The sequence below is a fragment of the Lepisma saccharinum genome, chromosome 24, assembly GCF_977018435.1.
Source record: "Lepisma saccharinum chromosome 24, izLepSacc3.1, whole genome shotgun sequence".
NCBI lineage: Eukaryota > Metazoa > Arthropoda > Insecta > Zygentoma > Lepismatidae > Lepisma > Lepisma saccharinum.
Window position 1 is genome coordinate 52,892,304 of NC_139252.1, and position 27,557 is coordinate 52,919,860.

Sequence of the window (27,557 nt, forward strand, 5' to 3'; positions counted from 1 at the left end):
GACACAACAAAAGCTTGTTGATATGTTTTCTGATTTCATTGGAAAAACAGCGAAATGGTCTGCAGGAGGTATATATACACGTCATTCAATGTGGAAATGTGATTCCGTGGACCAGACGCACGTGGGCGAAGCGCACAAAGGGAATTCGGTTGGTCAGGTCGTGGGTTATTCTTCTGTACAAGCAACTTGTATATTACTAGAATGACATCCCCATCTACAGAGATAACTTTTACTTTTCTGTAGAATAGTAGAACCAACTTGTACAAGCGGCCTGGTGGCCTTGTCAATTGGCATGCTATAGACTTAACATTATGGCACCATCTTTAAAAATGCATATACAATATGGCGTTTTTCGTGTCGTGTCGCACAATGTGTCATAAGTAATTACAAGATGACATCATTTACAGAAATAACCCTAACCTAACCTACGACCAGTGATGTGCCGTACACTATAAGTTTACGTCTACATGCGTTGTCTACACGTAATCTACGCGTAGATTACATTGGGTTGTAGTTTACATAGACTACGTAGACAATCTAAAGTGCATTAAAATTAATTTTCAAGGCTTTCATGAAAGGAAAGTTACATTTTCAACTATATTGGTTCCTAACGAAATAAAAATAATCCTATTTACAACAAAAATTCTCTTCTCTTCTATCATCAACTATGGAAGAAGATAAATAGTATGCAAAAAACAACAACAGATGGAAGTCGTGAGGCAAGAATGGTCTTTTTCCCATAAAACACAAGAATATTTCCTATATTAGGTTTCTTCCTAGGTGCGAAATTGTTCGAATTTGGAGGAAAGAGTATGAAAAGTTGTCCTCACACATCAGCAACTGATACGCAGTATAATTGCATTTTAATTCCACGGCGCCCTTTGCTAAGGTATCACCTTTTGCCATGTTGTTTACATAGATTACGTAATCTACGTGTATAAAATAGTCTACGGGTAGAATGTAGACTATCGTTGTTTACGCTAAGACGCACATCACTGCCTACGACTGACAACTCCTACAACCATCCACTCTACTATCTTAGTCATACGATCGGTTCCGCGAACCGGAAGTTAGGCCACGAAGTCAGGTACGCTTCAACCACGGCACCGAAAATGTAACTAATTTCTTGTTATTTGCAAGTCAACAATAAGATTTCTGAAGCTTATAAAAATTGCAATACGACAGCTCACTCAACCAGTAAACATACGTTCAGCAGTGGCGCAACCACGAATTTTTGTTTGGGGGGGGGCAAGTACCATGATAAACGTACCAATAATAATACTAATAGTAATAATAATAATAATAATGTAATAAAAATAATGCTAATATTAATAATGTTAATAATAATAATGTTATTTTTATAATAATAACGTTATTGTTATTATTATTATACTGCTGGACAAAAAAAAACCGGACACTTGCATTTTTTGTGATAACGCAATGGGTCGATAAAAGCTCTGGTACAAGGGCTAACTAAATGTTGCAGAAACTGAATTAAGTACGAATGCATAAACAAAGTCCGAGCCTATGAATGGTGCATATGGTACTACATGATCTGCCGAACATTCTGTAATATACCTGCGAGCTGTTATTGCAATTCAGATGTCAAATATTAAAGTGTCCGGTTTTCATTGTCCAGCAGTATATTATTGTTATTAATTTGCTTTATTTTACTTCGCTTTTGTGCCACTTTTGGCTAATTTGCGAAGATGGGGATGAGTAATGATATGATTAAATTGATGAATGGACACTCATCCATGCCCAAGCCGGGATTCGAACCCAGAACCAACATTTTTATTATTATTATTATTATTAGTAGTAGTAGTAGTAGTATCAAAGACGTTATTACCCTCTTAAATTATGCAAAAAGTAGGTAGAAGTTGGTGCTAAAGCATTTGTGTTTAAACAAACTATTTGAATTATTTTTTCAACACGTTCAATTTCACATTAATAATGGAAAACAAGCACACAAACTATTTTTGAAAGACAGGAAATGCTTGATAAATGATTTCCAATTCCAAATATAATTATTTTTTACATTAACATGTATAACTTTTATGCACGATATATGTTTCACACATATGCAGCATGGAGCGACGTGGACACTAAATTGTGTGCGTATTCAAAGTTTCCTTAATACGAACATATTACAACATATTTAAATATATTACACAACCAATTCAACCATCTCACAAAGCAAAAATTACATAAATTGTCTCTCAAATGTCCACGTTCCCTTTCCTCAAAACAATTGTTCATGCATTTAAAACAAAAATCAATTAACACAAGTCTTATTTCTCTGTCTGGGCAATCATTACAAATTGCATTTGCAATTGTATTACAAAGAACAATGATATATTGCAAGCGAAGCGAGCAAGAAAATTTTTGGAACCAATTTTCTTCCAGCTGAAATCAATATTGATTTAATAGGGCGCAAATAATTTCTAGGGACGCCAATGTATTCTCTCTTTTACAACTTTTATGCCTCCCCGATGGTGTAGTGGTAACATTTGCGCCTTGTGATCAAGGGGTCACAGATTCGATACCCGGTGGAGGCACATGGCACGTCCCGATTAGTCTTTCTGTGCGTAAAGGACTTAAAGCCACAAATCAATCAATTAATTTTACAACTTATTTTCATTTAGATCGTTCTGAACTTGAGAAGACCAAGAAAGGAAGGCGTTGCGAGCGAAGCGAGCAAGAACATTTTACGAATAGTGTTTTTATTTGCATAAAATTTGAAGCTGTGGGCGGTAATTGCCCCCTGCAGGTACACTTGGCGGTCAATGTTTGCCCCCCTTGAACTCATTTCCGTCCAAGGTTGGGAGGGGTGCTATGACCCCCCTGATACCCCCTGTGGTTGCGCCACTGACGTTCAGTGCCCCAGTCATCTGCTTCCAGTACTGAATTCTAGTTTGTACTAATGATTAATAATATATATCACACACTGGACTAATATTGTACAATCAAAATCTTAAACAAGAGTTTTACGCTGTTAAATTACAATGAATATACATTAAATGTTAAGTATCTCCGAAACGCCTGAAATTCCTTTATTTTCTTGTTTTTCACATTGGTACTTACTTATTCTGCATTCCTAAGGATTCTTGAAGGTGCCATTTCGTTTTTTCACGGAAATAATCTATATTTTCGACGTATGAAGTAAGTTTTGTTCGTTTCTTTTTCCCTTCAGTAACACGCTAAATGGCGGTCACAGTTTCACTACCGTAGTCGGCATGCAGTGTTTCTACCCCCACTCCACCCAAAAATACCTACATAGCCCCACAAACCATTGATGCATAGCCCCACGAACCATTTCCGGCAAGGTTAGGTTAGGTAGGGTCACGTATAGGTTACAATAGTTAAAAATTGGTTTTGAAAAAAATATGCTTAGGCCCACACACCATTCTCGCATAGCCTCACGAACCATTAACACATAGCCCACGAACCATTGAAACATAGCCCCGCGGAAACGTACCTTCTTCAGTTACAAAAACATGTGTTTGGAAACACTGACCGGGATTGACTGGGATTACGTCATCACACACATGCTACATCCACCTGGAAATAAATGGATGCAAGAGCTTTCGTGCATCGGTCACACATTTATATCGAAAAATAGATGATTTACCGGCAAAATTGAATGAACGATGCGAGAAAACACTTCCCCGAACTTCCACAATTCTAAAGAAACTGCATTTGGTAAGTAATTTCTCCTGTAAATTTGAAGAAATGCGTTTCGGGGATACTTAAATTTTACCGGATATACATTAAGTGAACTGTAAATCTTCGAACTATGGAAAATAAGCGACTAAATACTGTACAGCCTAAAAAAAATATAGCAAACATGTTTTTCATGCCTTCACCTTCCTTATCACTAAAGTGTATAGCCTATTCATTTATATTTGTAAAAGCGATAAGCATGTAGGCATTTACTAGACCGGAAACGATACAGGCTGTCCAGAGTTAAAATGTTAAAATTCCCTCACATAATGTGTACACTAAACTGTATTCAAATCACTCCTTACAAAACACAAAAGCATTATGTTCGAAGTGAAAAACGTATCAGATAAGAAAGAAACAAATAAATGAAATCAATTCTGGTACCTCTGTTTCCACAAACAAAAACACGTATTTCTGCATGTGTCACTAGCAGCAACATTAACAAGGAGTTCATCTTCGAGATAAAAAAACATTTTTCGGTAATTCTAGTTCTTTCTTGAAGAAAAGCTGTCTTCATAACATATATCTTATCTTGAAGAGATTCTCATCCCATTTGTTACATTGACCTAAACCTGCATGTATTAGTCAAAGACCCTTTCTGTACTACGTAGTGGGACATGCATCCAGTTCAACAATACAAGTCAGCTAGGTTCAAATATTCTTAAATTTAGGGGAGACAGACACATTTGAACGTCGTGTATTTCCCGGCCTAGGGAAGAACAAGGTTATTAGAAGTATAAGGGAAGAAATTGTCCTGGAGTTGACAGCAGTGGTAGTAGATGGCAGCACTAGATGCATTGTAAGCCGATTCAGACCATTCCTCAATCTGCGATATCTCAGTTTCTAAACAGTATGGTCACAGATGGTATGGTTGTGAACGTGTGTCTAACTTCTCGAAAATAATGTTTCTCGTCAAAAACTGTAAATAGATGACAATCACGCAGAGCACCAAGAGGCGAGTTTGATCATAGAATAGTATTGCTTATGGATAGATATGTGTGCTATTATTGTGAAACGCGTGCATCTATTACCTTTTCACTATGAAGCGTGGATTTGTCCATAGCCTTGTGGGGCAGATTTGAGTAGTCCTGTTGGGGGTCATTTGAACAGTGACCAAAGTTCCCCAAAAGTTCACAAAAATATTAACTAAAACTTTTCACCCAATTTTAAATGGTGAACAGTCCATGTATCCTAGTTCATGGATGACAGGAGCTTTGTTTACAAAATTCCTTGAACGTGTTAAACAGGCTAGATGTAGCAAGCTATTTTACTAATGTATAACCATTAGAGCCATTGCACTTTTGACGCGTTTCTGCTTGCAAAAGAGAATTGAATAGTTCTAGTAAAATTTCGCTCTCATTGAACGCAACGACTCCAGCCACTATAGATGTTGGCCCGATGGGACTTTTTAAGGGAAAACTACTAGTGGCACAAAACGATTGGGTGACAGTTATTCCTGGAAGACGCATTACTATTCACTGTCTGGCGTCTATCAGAAACGCAACCTATTTAACTTCATTTACGACGAAGATTAATATATCAGAATTTGCAAAGAATGAAATATGGCTATTCTCTAAAGAGAGCGAAGATCATGTAAAATATTTTGTCCGTATATAATATTAAACATCTCTCTCTCTCTCTTTCTGTGTGTGTGTGTGTCTACAGAGAGAGAGAGAGAGAGAGAGAGAGAGAGAGAGAGAGAGAGAGAGAGAGAGAGAGAGAGAGAGAGAGAGAGAGTGATTCCCAATAAGATTAGTAAGAATAAATCAGTGTTCAAAAGTGCCACATGTCTGTTGAATGGGGCAGATTTGAACATATTACCGATGCCTTGTTTAAGGTGTTTAAATGGTAAAATAGCCGATTTTTGTGTGTAAAAACATTTACATAAACTAGAAGACTTATTTTTCTATGAAAAAGTGAAATAATAAAACAATTTTGAGATAAACCAACAACATATGTAGTGTGTTCAAATGTACCCCCAGTCATCCGTACTTCACGTTGGTTGAACACAAATATATGTCTTGCACTAACACGTAACTGGATTTTGCATTACACATAAATGCACAAATTTATGTGCAATTGATTGGGGTATAATTATTTTATGATAAACTCTAAAGATTGAATTTTACTTTTGTAAACTTTATTTATGTATATTCTAAAGTTATATAATATTTTTAATGTTCTTGTAGGTGAAGGCAGCATTCTGAATGAAAGAGATAGAACGATTCAGTCAGAAAACAAAGTAATACGCTTTTATAGTGTGTTGTTTTAAATGCTGTAACCAGACCAGTCCTCTGACGTCAAGGAATCTGGTGTGAGGCCAAAAGTATCTCGAAGGTCTCGGCCTGTTGAATGATTATACAGAGATGTAATGAACATGCATTGGCTAACAAGTGACGACACCAACTAGCAGGGTTGTTTAAGGCCATGAACCCATAAATTCGAATGGGTTCTATTGGGTTCCGCTGCAGGACGGGAACCTTTTTACTCGCACAATTTCAATTCGGTCCAAGTTGCGTATTGTTTCATTGAAAACAAGGTTCCTGGACCGTATTTAAATTCATTCAGAAAAAATGTTCCTGGACCGTATTTAAGTTGATCGGGAAAAAAGGTTCCTGGACCGAATTGAAATTCCTTTAAGATAAAAAGGTTCTTTACGATCCGGAACCCATTTACGCTTGCTGATTTTCTCTCCTGGACCGGAATTGAATTTATTTAAAATTCCTGGACCTTTAACAGCCTTGCCAACTAGAGCTACATGTTTTAAAAAATCAGTAGAACACAGTCTCACCAAATCCGTAGAATGTAGTTAGTCACCCATTTGCCACATTTCATTTCGCCACTAGTTTACTCACAACTTCTGACATCACCGTTTGTCCAACTTTTCAGTAGGGGAGGGTGGGGCAAGTGAGACAGTTTGGGCAAGTTCGTCCACTCTAGCTGAATTGTAGACCATGACAGGAAATGACCCTGTGAGAAGCAAGTTGGTGTCATGGAAGCAGGAGTTGCTCTGCGTGAAGCAGTTGTACGCTCCCTTGAAAATTGACGATTTTATAGGCATATATTTATTTTCGGTGTCATTTTAATAAGGTGTATGATATATACAGAAGCCTGCATTACATATCGTAAATACATTTTAACACTTGTAATATATTTATTGCATAATATATCTCTTTACGAACCTCATACTGACATACGGTGAATGTAGCATTATTCGACTTGCAAACAAGGGTCGAGTAAATAAAACATGTGGGAGAGTGGGGTAAGAGCGTCCATCTAGAATCTTAGACATTCGCACTTGTTCCTAGTTTGATTGATTCACTGGTAGGTTATTTCTCGTTGCTTTACTACCGTTAGGTTAATTTCAACAACAATGCTCCCATGTGTATGAGCAGTATGAGTGCTAATCATTTCGTTCTGGGGAATGCCCACTCATTCCTTTTGCCAGTTAATTTTGCTGTCGGAAACACTCCCAGGCATTCTCCCCGTTAAATTCATATCCTGATTTAGAGTTTCATGTCTTGTAATGAAAATCCAAGATCATAGTATTCACAGTTGTCGTGATGCCTTACATCCCTGTACCTTCATTCAGATATGATTCGAGTCTGTCCTAAAGACAGAGATAAAAAGGGAGGACGGAAGATGACATCAGGCATTGCAGAGTATGGAGGATGGTAGTCTGTCATTGAGAAAAGCAGCAATGAGATACAGAATACACCAGACAACTCTCATCACAAGAATACATCGAGGCGCTGTTGGAAGGGTACAAAATATGGGAAGGTTTACCCTACATTCACAGCTGAAACGGAAAAGGAGAGAACTGGACAAAACAATTGTGTGTCATGGTTGCCGATAAAATCAGCTTCCTACAAGGGTTATATGACAGTTATACAGAATGTCCTAAAAGTCACGCAACCCGGTGTTTACGACCGTATAACGGAATAGCGAAACGGAATGAGAAGAAACGCTTTCTGCCAAGAGAAAGCCCTGTATATTGGGAAAATTTAGAGAGACAAACATATGTAAGAACATGCATGACTTAATAACAAATAAGCAAAGTGTTGCCAAAGGCGGAAAAAAAATATTTGCAAATCGTGTGTATTGATGCACAGAACTCATTGAGGTAAATTATTGCAACATTTCACAATACCAACGAACAATTTGGATGGCCATCTAATGAATTTGACAGAAAAAGAACTTTGACGAAGTTTCAAAAACATTGCAGAAGGGAATAAATGGGCTGTTCCAAAAATCGATGTTTTCACAATATTACGAGGGACACTGGCAACACTGTTGCTGTCACGTGTCACTAACAGATGTGTTTCACCTCAGGCTATCACACTAAGGCACTTTTAACGACAAAGGAGAAAGTTGGTTATTCTCGAACATATGCAATAAATTACATACACCTTGCAACCCTGAAATGTGGGTACAGAAGAACGTGTATCAATTGTTATGTTTTCTGTGCCTTAGGTGGTTGCTGTTTGCCGCGAACGGCATTCCAGATTGTGTCTACGTATGCTGACGTCGTGTGTGTCTTTTTAAAATGCCATATTCTACACAGGAAAGAGTGTTTATTGTTGAAGAATATATCCGAACACCGTCATATTCTTGCGTAAGAGAAGCATTTAGGGATACCCACATTTCAGGGTTGCAAGGTGTATGTAATTTATTGCATATGTTCGAGAATAACCAACTTTCTCCTTTGTCGTTAAAAGTGCCTTAGTGTGATAGCCTGAGGTGAAACACGTCTGTTAGTGACACGTAACACCAACAGTGTTGCCAGTGTCCCTCGTAATATTGTGAAAACATCGATTTTTGGAACAGCCCATTTATTCCCTTCTGCAATGTTTTTGAAACTTCGTCAAAGTTCTTTTTCTGTCAAATTCATTAGATGGCCATCCAAATTGTTCGTTGGTATTGTGAAATGTTGCAATAATTTACCTCAGTGAGTTCTGTGCATCAATATACACGATTTGCAAATATTTTTTTTCCGCCTTTGGCAACACTTTGCTTATTTGTTATTAAAACATGCATGTTCTTACATATGTTTGTCTCTCTAAATTTTCCCAATATACAGGGCATTCTCTTGGCAGAAAGCGTTTCTTCTCATTCCGTTTCGCTATTCCGTTATACGGTCGTAAACACCGGGTTGCGTGACTTTTCGGACACTCTGTATTTCCATTAATCTGGACACATGATTTAAGCGATTTAGAACGTTTGTCTGGTGAAAGTTATTTGCTTTCAGTGTTCAGTTTCTGTATCTGGCTGGTCTCATTTGCCAGTCCTCCACATGCAGACTTGATTTATTTCATATTTTTAACAGAGATGTTTATTATTTTCTTATATTTGAACTAGCTAAAAATGTACATCACTGTTCTACGTGTAGCCTGGTAAAAGTTTGATTCTTCACAAATAAATAATGTGCACACTATGACCTTTCTTTTCTTAAGAGGTCTGTCTCACTTGCCCCACTCTCCCCTACATAATAACATTAATAAATAAAACAAGATATACAAAACAATATTTTTATTACATATGTATTTTCATACTGTTGTACAGCTATGAGTATCTATTCTTGTGTGGGCATTTCAATTATGTATATTTAAATATTTCATAATAATAAAAAACTTACGTGTTTATATTTTTAGCCTACCAGAGCTTATACATGTATATTACAAATATTTACACTGTTGTAATGTATTGTATTCGTTTCCACTGTTTTCTTAATAATTGTTACTGTATAAAGGGCGCAGTAGATAATAATTGCACTACTGGACCATAGATATCCATATAGTTTATATAATACTTCATGTAGGCAAAAATCTAATTTGAAACCAATGTGTTTGTATGATTATTTTTTAAAGTAATTTTGGTATCAACTTTAAATTCCAAACGAAAACTTATGTTTCATGAAAGTAATATATATTAAATGGCGGTAATTAATCCTTTAGGATTAAATTAGGAGAACATTAATGTACTTTGAAAATGTCATTATTGAGGAAGTCACAGTACTTTCAAGAGCTTGTAATGTTGTGTTTTACTTCGCAGACACAATGGGGAGCAAATGACCCTTGTCATGCCCCCTCCTGAACATACCACATAGGATCAGTAAAAATAATGTAACCAAAAATATATACATACACACATGTTCATCATACGCTATTCTTGCATAGACTCTGCCTAGCAAACGTTTGATCTATATAGCACCCCTTCTAAACAGCCTTTCCACACACCGATTTATTTCATCACAAAATAAAATATCTCCACTCAAATGTAATGTGTACAATATTTACATTATTCACTGTATATGTACAGATATATTTTAAGCAAGATCTATGCTTATAATCCTACGCCATATTTCTGAATAATGATAACATATTGGTGTTGTACATACAAAAATATATGTGAAATTGTACAAAATGGTTTAAGAACTTCTCAAGTTTGATGAAACAGATCACTATGAGTAAAAATAAAGTATATTCTGCTGGTATTACAATCGGCTGCAACATAAATAATATAAGAATTAAACTACATTGATGGTCTATTTTGCGTTCCACAGTATCTTTAAGGTGTGGAATTTCACAAATTCTGGGCTAATTTTCAACAAGAGAAAAGTTATTCAAAAAATCCAATTTCGAATTAAATTGAAACTAATGCACAAAATTATGTACGATAATACTGTAAACGTGACACATAAGTATACAGAAATTGTTTCCTTCAAGCTGGGCATATTACTACCAAATACTACATCTTTTATCATCGCTCAAGTCGAAGTCACATGAAAGAACATTGGCTAATTAATTTGATTATTACTTCCATATGTTCATATTAACAATATGATTAACAATTCATAACAATAAAGGCATTACTGATGTGCGTGAAATCCCATACATCAAAGTAAACTGAATTGAAAGGTTTGTTCCACAATGTTCATAGAACACCAGAATCCATGAGAATGTGACATGGGAACCAAAATTTAAAAAAAAAGTCAGGTATGATTGACAAATATCTTAATAATCAGTTTATGAGAGAGTCCATAGAAATTTTCTAGCACAAGTCTGAAGATATATTTACAAAGGTAATTGAATATAGAACTAATGAACTACACGTAACACAAATAATCAAATTATATGTATTTGATTATTGTGTTTTATTGAGAAGTTCAATATAAATGCTTAATACTTCTGACTTGTATATTATTGTCCTAGACATGCTTTGTTATCCTGTTTTAGAACATCATAACATTGCCCTCTATAAGCTATAAAATAATATACATTAATACCTGCAAGTATATCTGAGCACATTCATTCGTTGTATGATGTCTACACTGGAAAAATATACCTACATTAACTTATTTCTGTATGCTATCATAAGGTGTTCTTACGTACTTATTCAGTCTATGAGGATCTTTATAAGACTATTCATTTAGCCTAACTGAAAATATTCATGTTCAAAAAGTCCTTGTAATTTCCATTTTGCCTACTGTCATCCGTTAAAAACTATCTTCTACATATTTATATTTGGCGCAGTTAATATCACAACAATGCTCAGGTCCTGGCAAAAAAGGCACGCGATTTGGAAAATGCTTGTCAAGAGGAAGATAATAAAAATTCATTAGGGAGAAGGGGCCTGCATGCAGAAACCAAATGCAAAAGGTTCCAAGAAAGCTTCTGAGCTTCACTCTGATCTAGCAGAGTTATAACAGAGCCTATTTCTTTTACTATAACGTAGAGGCAAGGTAAATTCTGTGATATCTCCTTTCCCATCTGAAATTACCCTTGCACTTCAGGAGTCAACAGTGATTAATGCTGTGTAAATGCTCAAACCAGAAGACTTTGCCTCTTAGGCATTGCACCATATCAGCAAAGTATGTTAGTGAGTGGAATAAGTGTACAACTAACGAAGACATATTTGGCACTTGCAAACTGAGGACATGAGTAGTGCCGAAGTAGTGTATGAAGAGTCATACAATCTGGTTACGAAACGAGAGACAGGGAAAGGAGCATCAATCATTTTCATTAAAACCATGACGAATGACCTAAATCTATCTCACCAAACCTGATCAAGATCGTTCTTGCATTAAGCAACTAAACGAATGCTCTTGCGAAGTCGCTGACTGAGATAGATAGCAGTTAGTATAAACCCGAAGGCAAATCTGTTAGTTTCCCCGATACGTGAGTATTCATCATTGACGAATTCGCACTAATAGGGGACAGAGTTCGGCTGTAATCTGGAGATGGGGTTGGGGCCACGTGCTCCCTGCCAGAATACAACCCCGCATTCGTATGGCCTCGTTTTATGAATCCCCTCGGAGGGCTACTGGTGAGAGCAAGTGGGGTTTCAAAGCCTTTGGGGGGCAGAAAGAGGGGGCTGCCATTGACGCCGATGCTAGCTCCATCAGGCGGATACCTTTTGGGGCCTTGACTTTCTTTCTTGAAATCAGGTCTCCTAGTGAAGCCGTTTCTATAGTCCCGGTAGAGGATTGTGTTCTGGGAAGAAGCGTTGCTGCTGGACTGGCGAGATGGTGACTGCTCTTGGCGGCGACTTGGGTTTCTTGATGGATTGTTCCTCTGTCGTTGAGGTCCTGGGTATTCCCATTCCAGGGTCCAATCGTCTTTCCTCACCACCTCCCTCGGGTCTGTCGTTATATCCACGAACGAGTCCAAGCCTTCGTCGATGCGATCAAGGCTCTTGGATTTCCTCTTCTTGTTTATGAGACCCCGGTTGTTGGTGATGTCAGGTGATCTGTAGCCGCTTCTGGACGACCCTGGTCTTCCTCCAGTGCTCTCCTGCCTCCTGAGGTTCCTAATCTTCTCGCTGCTTTGTTCGGGGGACGCCGGCGGGAACTCAGTCACGAAGAACAGGCCATCGAAACTACCGCGTCGAAGCCTGGGCAGAGCGGTGTCGGGAAATCGCTTCGGCGACTGCTCCCGCTGCTTTTGGAGCGAGGTGTTGTGGATCTTCTTTTCGGAAGGGACCTGCTGCCTGCATCTGTCCACCTGGAAGGACTCGCTGCGCTTCATCTGCTGGCGCTGCGGCCTCGTTGCTCCCGTCACGACCGTCTCCCGGCGTCGAAGTCCAGACATGTTGCTCGCGGGCGAGGTCTGCTTCGCGCTCCCGGGCATCAAGTAACCGAAAGACTTCGTCGAGACAGACTCCATGGTCTGCGAGCTGAGGTAAGGTCCGCCTTCGCGTGAGGTGCTCAGGAGAGAGTCCGAGTCGCTGGTTTCCGTCAGGGTCTCCTCATCGAAGAACAAGATCCCGCTGTCCCTTTCTCTAGCATCTCCAGAGACGAAAAGGGGTATGTTGAGGCCTCGGTTCCTCTTCGGAGGCTGAGGCAGCCGCGTGGGGACTATCTCCTGCTCTTCTGCACTAGACCTCTCGAGATTGTCAACTTTCATGAAGTCAGTTTCGTGCTTCTTCTCCGGAACCACGGGGAGAACATTCAACTTTGCGGCGGCAGCCTTTTCCTCAACGTATGCCTGCGACTCCGCGTCGTTCACAATGTTCCTCAGCTCCTCTATGACCTCCTCTATGGTCGTTTCCTCCTCGTCGTCTGTGTCGAGGACCGGATCCACGTTCGATTCCTTCAGCACGTGCAGCTTGTCTCTAGAGGATCCCTCAGTCCTCGCCGATTTAGACTCCTGCTTGTCGAGCACGATGGTATCATTCTGGACGGCAAACACCTCGTACACCATGGGCTCCCGTTCCACGTCGGTATCCTCGTCGGGTCTGCTGCTTCTGGATCTGCTCCTCACGGACAACTCGACGCTGCTGCACGCCTTCTTCGTGGACAGTGTATCCATCCTCGAGTTGATCCTGTTGTTGCCGTTGATGTTCTTGGAGTCGTTGTCGTCCACGTCTGGTTCCTCGCTGCTGCTGGGTTGATCCGAGGAACTGATGCCTTCGTCCTCGGGGGAGGAGCCGTGCTTTGATCGGCCGCTGTCCTTCGCTGGCTGCCGCTTGTCCCTTATCCCTGAGACTTCTTCCTCCAGTTCGCAGCATCTCTCCTTAAGACACTGCTCTAGAGACAGGAGGATGCCCTTCTCTTCTTGAAGTATCTGGAAGAAACAGTACAAGATCTCAGATAATTATAAACATGGGCAAACTTATGATGACAATTAAAATCTAAATTTATTAGTCACGTGCTAATTTGAAGCTTAGCAAATGACTGACCATAAAAGCAAAAAAATCAATAGCAACTCTTCTAAAATGAAGGCATTAGCAGTTAGAACGAGGCAAAGCAACTCAAGAAGATATACAATGTGTAGATCCACCACCGCATTTGAAACCCTGGCATATAGAAGCAGTGGCGCTGCTGTCGCTAATTAGTTCGCATAATTTCTGAGGTTTCAGACACCTTGTCGTTAGTATATGTTGAAGCCATTAATTTTCCTGTGTGTACAGATGAATTGCACTGATGCTAGTTCAGGTGTTAATGTTTTTGTTCCAATTATCAAGCCATAGTATCAATTTGTGTTTTTTAAAAATATATTTTATGTCTCTTTTCGGTTACTTTGGTTAGTCACGACGAGGCACATGGACTGTATCTAGATTAAATTGGCGGAGGAACATACATAAAATAATCCCTATCGACAGGGATTAGAACTCGGGATCTTTGGAGAATAAATTATGAGTCGATCATTGAACAAGCTCAGCCACAAAAGCGGCAGAATCCATATTTTTGTGCGATTGAGTATACAATAGAAAGTTTTGCTTGAATCGTATACTGAAGCACCCAGTGATGTTATTGGTTTTAAAATACTGATATGATACTAACATGCATTTTAATGTTTAATTGTCATGAATAGAAAACATGCGTGTGTTTTGTAAACAAGTATTTGAAACTAAATAAGCTTGTGCATGGGAAGAGAAGTTGATTTAATTTAATACATAAAATATACACAAACGAGGTTTAACCAGAAAGTAAGATTATAAATTCCTGAACATATTCTAAGCAGTGCTTCTTTATCAACAGTATGGCATTCTAAAACATTTTTTTTAATAAAGGGAATAAAACTAATGCTTAATGAAAAAAATTGTATGTGTAATCACATGGATGTACCATTATATAAGAACATACCACACTATGTTGACTCGATTTTATGATCAACACAACAAACTAACAAAATTACAATACCAAATGAACCTGAAGAGTACCGGAACCTTACTTCCCAGAAAAAGAAGCGCTGGTTCTAACTATATTTATCACAAAATTCATGTAAAATCAACCTTAATATATTAACAATAGAACACTTCGGTTGTGAAGGTATTGTTCAGCGTGAGAACAAGTTTCTAGATCACAACCACCTTCCTCTTAAAAATAATCAAGCATTTTTAATTATCACTATTTTCTATGCATAAGAATTAGGATAGCCTGCATATACCAACCTGCACCCTCCTTTCCAACAGGGCAATCTTGTCCTTCAACGCCTCAACTTCCCGTTCCGATTTTTCCGCCCGTGACGTCAGAGAGGCTATGTCCAGGTAGTGCTTCTCCCATCGATTCAGCTCGCTTTTCATTTGTTCCGCCGACGAGGCGTCAGATGGCAGCACCTGAGAAGAATTAAACATATGAAGGGCCAGGGGGAAAAACGATGAATGTTCATTCGAGACAATTTGCCAGGAAATGAAAAACAAAGTATTTCTTTTCATAAGTACGTTAATATATGCCAAAATAATAATGCGTTTTTCAGGCACTTCTCATCGTTTCCCAACCAAGGCCGTTGTCATTCTTATAGTACAGCTTCTGAACTATCAGATGGCGTTGCGATCTCAAAATGGGCGAAAAATCGACATTCATCGTTTTTCCCCCTGGCCCTTCATATATTACCTTACAGTTCCTACTTTGGCCGGAGACTGCAAAAAGCGGTGTGGGCCAGAAAAGGAAGAACAGAACCTTAGAGATCGAATATCTGGAAGCTTTTCTTGTATATCAATTAAGTACATTTATATTTCCAAAGCAGTGGTTATCAACGTTTACAAGGTCGCGGCCCTCTAAATCATTTTTTTCAAGTCCATGCTCAAATTCCAACATCTTTGCTCTGGGGTGCTGGATTTTATACTAGTACTACTATTATTAGTTCACATACGAACCGTATATTATGTGCATGGCGAGGGCCCGCTAATGGTTTGTTCATCCCCCCCCCCCCGGATTTCGGGATTTTGCGGTTTGTCGATCCGGCACTGCACATGCAGGCACGTATAAATTAAAATATGTTTATTAATTGAAATTGCATTTTCATTATTAAATGAATGCGTAAAAAGGTGGTAAAAGAATATAGATATAACAGCACATATTTATTATCTATCTTGCGTGTACCTAAGATCGCCAAAATCGGTATAAAACAAGGAAATTTATGTCAAATAGATAACGAATTGAATATTTATTGAATAATATAAAAGGATGTTTTATCCAGTTGACGAAAAGTAAAGTTCCTGTTTAATGTTTTATGCATATCTTTTTAAGTAGTATTGTGCATAAATCTCCTTCGGTACTGTCTTTCAGTGGCGGCGATTAGGAGGGGCAAGGGGGGCAGTTGCCCCCATTTTTTTTCCACATTTGCACCCGCACTATGATGAACCTTATCTATCAAGGGAAAGTAAACTGTCCTTGCCCCCCGCCCCCGGTTTTGGAACCATGCCCCCCTAGTTTTGGATCCCAATCGCCACCACTGCCCAATATAATAATCCTTGTCTTCCAAGTTCAGAGGAAATAAATAATCATCAATTATAGTACAACAAATGCTACAAAGCATATTTTAATTATTTTATTTTAGTACTTGGTCTTTCGGGGGTGTCCGGACCCCTGGGCACCCCCTATATACGTGCATGTGCATACAGTATACAAAAATCAAGTACTAAACAAGTCTAAAAAAAACATGTTTAAAACACTGTCTTAAAAGTTTTAAACATTTTTAAAAAACAAAGTCGTGTGTTTTAACCGTTTGAAACAAGTTTCTTAACACTTTTGTTCTAAACATGCCAATCCTGGCTGATAAAAAGCTCACCTTCTTGATTCCGGAGGGGTCGAAGCCCGCCTGCTCCAGCTCCGCCTGTATGTAGAGCCTCTGCTGGATGTTGGGGGCGGTCTCCTTGAAGGCGTTGAGGAAACGCAGACCGGAAATCTGCAGCTCCGGGGATCCGGCGCTGCTGATCATCCCCACCAGAAACCGGAATCTCACTGGCTCCCCGAAGCGCAGGCGCAGAGTGGATAACGCCTCCGACACCGGAACATGGCCGCTAGCTGGCGCCTCGCACGCTTTCGTCAGGAGCTGGAACGAAACAACAAAATTCAAACCAAATTCTTTTCATTCTTTGGCTACTTATGAAACAGCCAAACACCACACCAGAAATCTTATACTCATATACTAGGATTTTTATGACTTAGCATACTAAGGGTGATGTGTTCTCCAAACATATAGATAGCATGCCCTGACATTCGCTACGAGACTCGGCGGCAAGCGGCCCGGCGTCAGAGCTTGTCTTTCCCGGTGAACGGGGTCCGTGTCAGTCGCTAGAGTCGCGGACCCCGTAAGTTCGTCTACTGCAATTCTCCCGATTTCTCGTGCAATACTGTCTTTTAACTCACGGATAGTGTGCGGATTGTCTTTGTATACTTTATTTTTTAGATTAGGGCTTAAATTTAAGAATTTTAGCGGCTCTAAATGCTGTGGTTTTTGAAACACCCGTTTCTTGCGAAAGGCGGCGGATAGATTTCCGAGGAAACTGTTCTAACCTTTGTCCTATCTCATCGAGTTTTTCCTCAGCAAGTACACGTGGGTTTTTCTTTCCACTTTTATTCAGAACTGACCCTGTTACTCTAAACTTTTTTAAGAGGTTTAATATAGTGGTTCAATGTGGAACGGGAACACCAGGAAATTTCATTGCAAAACGTCGTTGCACTTCTCCACAAGTCCTCTTTCAGAAATAACACTCGACAAGATAAATCCTTTGTTGTAATGTAAACGTTTGTGGTGCCACAATCTTCAACACAACTTCCGAAGGAGTATTATACTGGCGTCAGTCTGCAACGTCAACAGAAATGGAAAGAGAGCGAAGGAAGGGAGAGCGAAAGAAACAGACTGTAGCGTGCGACTGTCGCGGACCCGTGCACCGGGAAAGACAAGCCCTGACGCCGGGCCGCTTGCCGCCGAGTCTCGTAGAGAATGTCACGGAATGCTCTGTAGAAATTCATATTATGAAGAAACGAATAAAATTAAGGTGCTTTTAAGGGCATATTTTGCCATTTCTGCGTGATAGAGCATATTTTGATTGATCTTCGGTCATATTCAGCATATTTTTTTACATTTTCAAGAAATATAGTCATTTTCGAAGTGGATTCGTTCTTATTCCCATGTTTACTCGAGAGTTTCTTTTCTTTGGACTGTGGAAAAATCTTTTTAATTTTTATTTGAAAGTTTAGAGAAAGTATTCATTGTGCATTGCAACTCAGGGCCATAAAGTGAACTAAAAATAGTACGTATGTGAAAATATCTCAGCATTTAGATATTGATCTTTCAAACAGTCCAGTTATAAGGACATATTTTGTAAAATTTTAGGTCATAAGAGCATATTTTATTTTGCATATTTTGGTGATTTTTAGGTTATAAAACTCCTAGCCCTACTCATAACTATCGAAATTCTAGTTGCAATTAAATTTAATGCACACCAATTTCCATGGGCGTAACTTGAAGCTTAACGTTTGGGGGAACAAGAGTCGAAGAGGTTTTCATCCCATAAATATAGTGTCCAAGATTATTAGCTAAATAACTTTTACATTTGCGTAAATTGTTGGATGCGCCAGCACATTAGGCCATTTTGCACCCTTAAATGTACACGGGGAACTATCCCCTTATCTAAAATTCTTACTTATAAATGTAAAACAAGTGGTGTAAAAAGCCCCTTTGGAAAATTAAAGGTGCAACTTCCTCATAGACAGTGGAGAGTCCAGCTCTTCTCAAAAAGCATTGGATAAAACATTGTTGTCAACGAAATCACAAATATTATTATTTATTAGCTCCTCAGTAATGTTAACAGAAGTATCCTTTACTTGTAAATTTTAACAAACCTGAACATTTTTCTTTGCAAGAGGCAAGTGCCCCGCTTGCCCCCGCCAAGTTACGCCTATACCAATTTCAACAAATAACTATAGCACTTATTGTGTAGATTGTTGCAGTAAAGCTCAACATTGTAGGAGCAAAAAGGTAGAAAGAGTACAGTGGGATCCATGAGTATTACCGAGCAAATTGTCCACGACTATTTTCATTAATTTTTCTCTTACATCCTGTGTGTTTTTAAGCGATGGATATTTATGTATGCTCGTGCAGAAGTTGCAGCTTTGAGTTTTCTTTTAATTCTTGAAGCTCTTATTAGGTCAAATAAAGTGCACGAAGATGGTCATGGACAATTTGCACGGTAAACTCATGGATCCCACTGTACAAAACAAATTTTATAATATCAAAATTTAATATCACACACTACTACGCAGTGAATTCAATATCATATCTTTATATACATAAGAAGAGAAGCAACCTATCAATTATTTATATACAAGTTAGTTAACGGCCTAGTCAACAGTTCAAGCCTACTTCAAATGTCACATTTTAATGCAAAGAAGGATATTTTACAATTCAACCTACCTTTTTATTACGGCATATATTCATATGATTTATTCATCCCACTCGACAGTACACCAGAATTTGCATATTATAAGTAATGTTTTGAACACAATGAAATAGTCAGAAATCATGGATATTTGACTTCTGCTAGAAAGATTTTATTTGAATGAAGTACAATCAATATGCACTAAATAATGTATTTGCATACATTATGAAAGGAAAGTTCCGACAATAATGGCATTTATTATTGGATTTCTTCATATGAAGGGGACATTCTGTATGAATAGAAAAGGGGAAATTATGAAGAAATGCTGCCATTTTTGTCACATGAAGGGAAAAATTATACGAAAAAGAAAATTCTGACTCTTGCAAAGGGAAATTGTAATGGCAATAATTATAGGACGTTTCATATGAAGAAACGTTTCGGACAAGAAAAGGGAAATTTTGTTGCTTGTAAAGGGATATTCTGGCAATGGCTACATGATTTCTTCATATGAAGGGAAAATTAGACGAGAAAGAGAAATTATGCGGTTATCAAACGGAAATTATGACAACACTAGCAATTATGATAGAAGGTCGTCATTATGAAGGGAAATTTCGGACAAAAAGGGAATTTCTGACCCTTCGATAGGGAAATTCTGACCCTTGGAGAGGGAAATTCTAACCCTTGGAGAGGGAAATTCTAACCCTTGGAGAGGGAAATTCTAACCCTTGGAGAGGGAAATTCTGACCCTTGGAGAGGGAAATTCTAACCCTTGGAGAGGGAAATTTTGACCCTTGGAGAGGGAAATTCTAACCCTTGGAGAGGGAAATTCTGACCCTTGGAGAGGGAAATTCTAACCCTTGGAGAGGGAAATTCTAACCTTTGGAGAGGGAAATTCTGACCATTGGGGAGGGAAATTCTGATGATTGAAGAGGGAAATTCTGATGATTGAAGAGGGAAATTCTGATCATTGAAGAGGGAATTTTTGACAACCAGGCACCAGGACGCCGAGATAAGCACTGCACTCACCTCCAGAGCGATGATCCTGGACTTCGTGACGTTGCTCATGATGCAGACGGCCACGGTGAAGAGGCCCGCAGGAGAGCCTGCCAGGCGGCGCGCTCCGTCCGGGCACCGGAGGCAACTCTTGAGGCACTGCAGGCAGTCGTGCTCGTCGAGCAGCGCCCTCCTCATGAGGTGCGGCGGCGCCTTGAACTGACCCTGCCCTTGGGCCGCCTGGCTCAGCTGGATGGCCCTCAGGAGCTCCAGGAGAAGGGTCACGCCGTCCAAAGGGTCGCCGACGAACTCCTGGACGAAGCTGGAAGGAAAGACAGGATTTATTGGCGTTTGTTTGAATTGAAAACCGTGGGTGCGTCAGCACTTAGGTTGGGTTAAAACTGAGGCTGTATAGGGACACTCAGCCCTACAGAGAATTATACTGTCCCTAGATCCAGGCGCCAGACCCTCATAGGCCTGCAAAAAGGAGTTACCGAGGTGTACTACCTGGTTGGGTGCCTTACCAGAAGGTCACCCCCTTTACACGCCATATTTATTAGTGTATGTCTTCGGTGGCAACCTTACACGTAGTCGTAACGTTACAATGCTCTTAGGAACAGGGGCGGCTTAAGGGCCGGGGGCGCCAAATCGGGGTGCCCTCTGAGTAGCGCAAAACATAGTTTTGTTATTATATTAGAGTGGTAATTTGTTTTTAAAAGAGTTCGATTTGTGGAGATATGATTAATTGAAGTTAATGATGAATAATGTAATAATATATTGCAAAATCATGTAGCATGTATCAATATATTCTTATTAAGAAGAAGAGGGATAATTACGCATCAGTTGTGCATTTATTTCAATATCGTCTGATTGGGTACTGCTATTTACAAAAGGGTTTAGTGTGCAAGAGAGTATGAATTTCTCTCAATGTTGCAAGTGGAAACTGTTTTTCAAGTTGATTAGTGAGCTAGACACGATGTTTCAAAAATATGATTAATAAGTATTGACAGAATCCCATGTATTCCTTATGGGAAATCAACGTCAACTTCAAATTACAGTTAATCAAATGGGAGTTTCGACTTTTCCTTCTACTATGACATAGTTCAACGTGTCCTTTTTCCGTCCATGTACTTTTCTACGTCATTGGATGTTTAATATTCCAGAGAGAACGAATAAAATAATGGTCCCATAAGCCTAGTGCATTTCCCCTTGCCTCCTACGGCCATCCTGGCAGTGTTGTCAAACCTGATGCGCATAAAAGAGCTAAATTTCACCATTAATAGAGCTAAAGATGACTTTCAAGGGGCTAGATTAACGAAGGCTGCATAAAGTGCCTCCCACGGTAATTTTAGGTGTCAGAGGGAGTGGGGGCGCTGCTATTACCGTTAGCTTTAAAGTGATGGCAATTTATTCTTAGGTTTTCACCGCCCAGATTTGGCGCCATCACCAAACTCAATAATCCGATGATGCTCATATGAAATGGAGAATAAAATATTCCTGGATAATAATATTGTCATCTTCACCTTAGCCACGGCGCTATATAGCTATAAAAATACCTGGGGAGGTAAGAGGGGCTGGGTGATGCAGCCTATATATGAATATCACGTCACGTGCAAAATGTACACTCATGGCAAAGGTTGGTCTTTATGGGCCAGAGCCAGTGGTGGCATCATGGTGGGGTAGAGGGCGGGTGCCACAGTTCACAGCCAAACGAGTGCACGAAAGAACCAGATCTTGCTCCAAAAGAGCGAAGTCGGCAACAGTGATAGGCAGCTGCCCCAGTGAGAACGACCTAGGGGAAATTGTCCCTCTCCCCCCCTTTAGGCTACTCCTTGCACACTGCTACATGCCGTATGGTTGGTGAGGGTGGGGGCGAGGATCGAGCCTCACGGATTCGAATTCTAGGCAATTTGCGGAGGTGATGTTTGAGTTTTAAATCCACTTTTATGCACAATCATTGCCAATAAAAATGGAACGCCTAGACCAAAGATACTCGCTTCTCTGCAAGGGCGTTATGCGTGTTGCCTAACCCCACGGCGATGGTACAAGTTAGCGTTGAAATCTTGCTGTTATCGCCGCAGAGGTAGGCAACACGCATGACGCCCTTGCAGAAAAGACAGTATTTCAGGATGGTCTAGGCGCAGATATAGTTGACGCGCTAGCTTTTTTACGACCGGCTGGCTTTGAAGTCCACGGAGCGCGCCCATCAGCTGCAACAATCACATTCAACGCAAAGTGTTGCCACGCATCTACTCTACGCCACCTTGTCCTTCCGCGCACAAGCACCCACGGTCTCCACATTGAAGTTGCAACGTACGGCAACAGCGTATCTGCAGTCATGTGACTGAGAGTCCACGTGGAGTAGACGAGCAGAGTGACAGCTGCGCCCATTGGCTGAACGTTGAGTGTGATTGGACGAAAACAACTCGCCCGCTATTTCTCCCCAACCACGTTCGTGGCGGCGGCTTTCTTCAGTTCTTCGACGTTAACGAGGTAAACGTGTGGACTGTAAATGAATATAATACCCGTATCTATGGTCTACGTGTTTAATTTTTATTGACAGTGACTGTACAGATAGGCTAAACAGAACCGGACCTACAGTTTAAATTGGGATCCGAACCACTACGTGCCTCCACCGTGTAGAACCCGGGATCCCGCGATTATACCAGGTGGTTATAATTAAAGTGACGGTGTTCAGAGTGGTACAGCACGGGCTGTAATGAAAGTAGCAGTCTGAAACTTCGTAGATATGCTAATGAAGCAATGCGCTCGCGAATTATGCAAAAAAATAAGTAGTTCCAATTCTCGCCACCAGGGTAAAAAATGGCGCTGTAAGCAGTCAAAACGTGGAATTTTCCGTAACTCTGACGTCAAAGTCGGTGACATTGCCTAACCATTGTGTGAGCTCCCTGGTTGTTGTTGGTGACGCTTGTTGCTTTTTCCTTTAGTAATGTTCATGTAATTCGAATAGTGAAATTGTAGCGATATTTTATTACAAAGAGTATTGTTTTCTGCGATTTATAGTGTTTTTCCTGTAACTATACCAAGTTTTGACTGCTTACAGCGCCATTTTTTACCCTGGTGGCGAGAATTGGAACTTTTTTTTTTTTTTTGCATAATTCGCGAGCGCATTGATTCATTAGCATATCTACGAAGTTTCAGACTGCTACTCTCATTACAGCCCGTGCTGTACCACTCTGAACAGCGTCACTTTAATTATAACCACCTGGTACAAGGCAACGACGTTACCACTGCTCCATCGCGGAAGCCTTCTTAGAATACTAAACACAGGTGTGTGCATGTATGTGTGTAAGCTTGTGGTACAGCGCTGAGACATAAGAAAAAAAAAATCAAATTACACTTGAATATTTTATCATAAATCGCAGTTGCGTGACTGTAAACATATTTATATAAAAACATATTAAAATGTAGTAGCCGTTAATACTTTTTCAAAATGTTGTATTTTTTACGATAGTTTGATGGCAGTAAAAACTGACTGTCTTGAACCGTTATTTCCTTAGCCAACGCCGTGAAGTGCAATGCTGGACAGTTGCGTGCCAATATGATTAATAAATTTGGTATTTCGGGCACCGGAAAATTCCAATTCATCAGAATATTTCCACTACGACATGGGCGTCCGGAAGGGAGGGGGGGCAAGGGGGGGCATGGCCCCCCTGGAAAATGAATGTGTACCTAAAAGTGATATAATTTAAACATAATTTCATTTCAATCACAGTAATTTATGTTAATTATTATAAATTCGTTGAAGAAACATGATAATTTCAGACTGAAACAGTGTTTTTTGAGGGGGCATCACTATTTTGGAGGAAAATATGTGTCCTTTGCCCCCCCCTGGAAAAAACATACCTTGCTCGCCCCTCCCTGGAAAAAATCCTGCGGACGTCCATACACTACGATATATTTGTTAATAAAAATTGCTGCGCAAACTGAATTGACCGTAATATCCGTCCGTCAACCTCCTAATTTGGAGGCGGGAAGCAACGCCCCCCCCCCACCCCCCGGTTAGATCATTTGTTTGCTCATCGCCACTGTCGCGAAAGTATGCCTGTTATGGCAGTGGAATCGAAACCCCGAATTGAGAGCCATCGTTCCAGGTGGTTGCCAGCTCAGGCTGCAGAAGTCGCAAATTTCAGGCGAACCTTTCGCTGCACGCAGCCACACTACTCAAGAATGGATTCTAACCGGACGCAAGTTTTCAGAATCAGGGATATGGCGACGGTTTCTCGAAAGGAGAGGTTATTTTCAAAAATGACATCTTCGCCCCAGCCACACTTAGTTACGGTGGAAAATATCCCGAGTTGGCAACACTTTTTGGTTACGGTGGAAAATATCCCGAGTTGGCAACACTTTTTGGTTACGGTGGAAAATATCCCGAGTTGGCAACACTTTTTGGTTACGGTGGAAAATATCCCGAGTTGGCAACACTTTTTGGTTACGGTGGAAAATATCCCGAGTTGGCAACACTTTTTGGTTACGGTGGAAAATATCCCGAGTTGGCAACACTTTTTTTCCACCATGTCACACGCCGCAACGCATGTCACCATTGCTCCACGGATGTCGGAAACAATTTTGAGCTCCCATGTCGGATTTACGACAAGCACACGCCCATCGCAGAGCGTCGCTTGTTTTCGTAGGAGAGGATCGTATATCATCCGCTACGAGAACCAAGCAGCGACATGTGCATTTTCTTCGAGAAATCTCTGTCACACATCCATTGTTAAGGAGGTTTACACCGCGCCTCGATTTCACCACACACACCTTGTGTGAAAGCATTTTGAAGTCAATTAGACCCTTTCGTGTTCATTTTCCACTTCCTCTAGCGGCGAAACTGTGTCTTATGGAGCCGCCATATTGCCCAATGGCGGATTTGTGATTTTGCATCCGGGAATCTATGCTACCTCCGTCCCGTATTTTAAAAACGTGAAACGATACGCCGAAATGTCCCCTTATGTGACAACGATTCATCGGCACAGAATTGTACTGCAACCAAGGACGTATTTAGAAAACTTACAAACTCCTAAAATGAAATAAATAAAATGTACTTTTTAGCATTTGTTGTACTATAATCGATGGTCAAGCGCAAGGATTATTATATTGGGATCATGTGCTTTGAAGGACATGGACGTCCGCAGGATGTTTTCCAGGGAGGGGCAAGGAAGGTATATTTTTTCCAAGGGAAGGCAAACAAGCCACATTTTGCATAATAATAGTGTTGTTCCCTCAAACAACATTGCTTAAATTTGAATTTATCATATTCATGCAATAATTAACACATATTATTGTGGCTGGAATGAAATTATATGTGAAAAATATATAATTTTTGTTGACTTCCATTTTCCATGGGGGTCACGGCCCCCCCTTGCCCCCCTTCCGGACGCCCATGTTGAAGGACAGAACCAAAGAAGATTTATGCCCACTACTACGCGTACTTATGATGGATAATATGCATAACATATTAATCAGAAACATCATTTTTTTCTCAATATAAGTATAAATTCAATTATTTATCTATTGACATTAAGTTCCTTGTTTTTATACAAATTTTGTGATCTTAAGTACACGCAAACTAGATAATAAATATATGCTGTTATATTTATATTCTTATGTCATCTTTAAGTATTCGTGTAATAATGAAAATGCAATGTTAATACATTTACATATTTTAATTAATATTTAATTTAATTGTAATTTAATTATTTTAATTTAAACTTTATTATTATTAATAATTCTGGGATACTTTGTACGAACACCCCCCCAGAAATATATTTCTAGATACGTGCCCGACTGCAACAATTACCTTCGTTACTATTATTATGAACTATCATATTGTTGGGTAGATTTTTTAATTATTTATTTACTTGTTATTTGGTTTGATTGATTTGTTGTTTTAAGGACACTTTATGCACAGAAAGGCTAATCGGGACTGGACCTACAGTTTTAAAGTGGGGTCCGAACCACTGTGCCATGTGCATCCACCGGGTATCGAACCCGGGACCCCTTGATTACAAGGCGACGACGCTACCAATGCGCAGGGGAGGCCCATGCTACTTTTATTTGGGTTTACCGCTTTAAGCAGTTTTCCCCATATCCATGTACAGTGGGATCCATGAGTATTACTGTGCAAATTGTCCATCACCATGTTCGTGCACTTTATTTGACCCAATAAGAGCTTCAAAAATTAAAAGAAAACTCAAAACAAGTTGTTGACAACTTCTTCACCAGCATACATAAAAATCCATCGCTTAAAAACACATATGATGTAAGAGAAAAATTAATGAAAATAGTCATGGACAATTTGCAGGGCAATACTCATGGATGGATCCCACTGTACTATACATAAACTTACATATTTCTTCTTTAACCTAATGTACATTATTTGTTGGGTAGATATTATTTCACATTTCAATGTCAACAATGTACCATGTTCCAATTATCTTAAAATATTGGGAGTTTCTTCCCTGTACTGGCGTAGGGATGTGGCTACCCCATCGCCCAGTATTCACTGCAGTTATTCAACCAACAGAGTGAAATGGATCCAAATTTTACTCTGTTGGGATTTGCACAGCTGTCCTGCCATGGCTCCATGAGCGTCCCACAATGGACATTTCCACTACTTTTTTTTAAAAAATCTACACCATCGACAAATAACCCCTCGAATTTGCCACGTTCATGTGCGTTCATTTTTAGGTAAAAAATCAAGTTTTTAATTTTCGAGCCGAGCGTTGCGCGCAAAACACACCTGCGCCATGTTGTGACGTCGTTGTTCGGCTCGTCCTGCCGTCTGCACTTCGCGTTGGCTGCATTTGGTGTTGACGTGTCTGTGTTTGCTATGAGATAATGGATTGGAAAAGATACGTAACTACTAGAACAGGAAATAGTCGTTACCACTAAGCAAGCACTAAGTGCTTTGCCACAGTTTTCTCTGCTGAGTTAACATTACAAATAAGATTTTTTGTTGCCTTGTGCCGAAACAAGTTTCCATCTTGTGAGTTACAAGAGCAGAGCAGCCCGAATTTTATAGCTAATCAGTGTTGTGAATATCACAGTCGAAAATAAAGATTTCCCCATTATGCACAAATACGAGTACCAGATGCTCCAATATGATATTTCTCAATGTATACACGAATGGGAAAAAAACAGACGACTTGTTTGTGTGCGATTTACATGGCGAGGCCACATGATAAGCTACAAGAGCAATCATCAAACTTTTT

The 27,557-nt window shown here is 39.8% G+C and overlaps 2 protein-coding genes across 4 annotated transcripts in view; both read right to left on the bottom strand.

Annotated features, from left to right (window-relative positions):
• Nucleotides 1-4,318, bottom strand: part of LOC145978234 (uncharacterized) — a 53,925-nt gene extending 49,607 nt beyond the window's left edge. For both annotated transcript variants that reach the window (XM_083110710.1, XM_083110709.1), the window contains exon 1: nt 4,108-4,318. In XM_083110710.1, coding sequence (XP_082966836.1) covers nt 4,108-4,240 — 133 coding nt within the window. In that variant the 5' untranslated portion in view covers nt 4,241-4,318. The remainder of the gene's footprint in view (nt 1-4,107) is intronic.
• A 4,964-nt stretch (nt 4,319-9,282) lies between these two features.
• The window catches only part of mwh (multiple wing hairs), a 181,767-nt gene continuing 163,492 nt past the window's right edge, over nt 9,283-27,557 (bottom strand). For both annotated transcript variants that reach the window (XM_083110272.1, XM_083110271.1), the window contains 4 exons: nt 20,359-20,647; nt 16,737-17,000; nt 15,118-15,282; nt 9,283-13,787 (listed from right to left, as the gene is read on the bottom strand). In XM_083110272.1, coding sequence (XP_082966398.1) covers nt 11,859-13,787; nt 15,118-15,282; nt 16,737-17,000; nt 20,359-20,647 — 2,647 coding nt within the window. In that variant the 3' untranslated portion in view covers nt 9,283-11,858. The remainder of the gene's footprint in view (nt 13,788-15,117; nt 15,283-16,736; nt 17,001-20,358; nt 20,648-27,557) is intronic.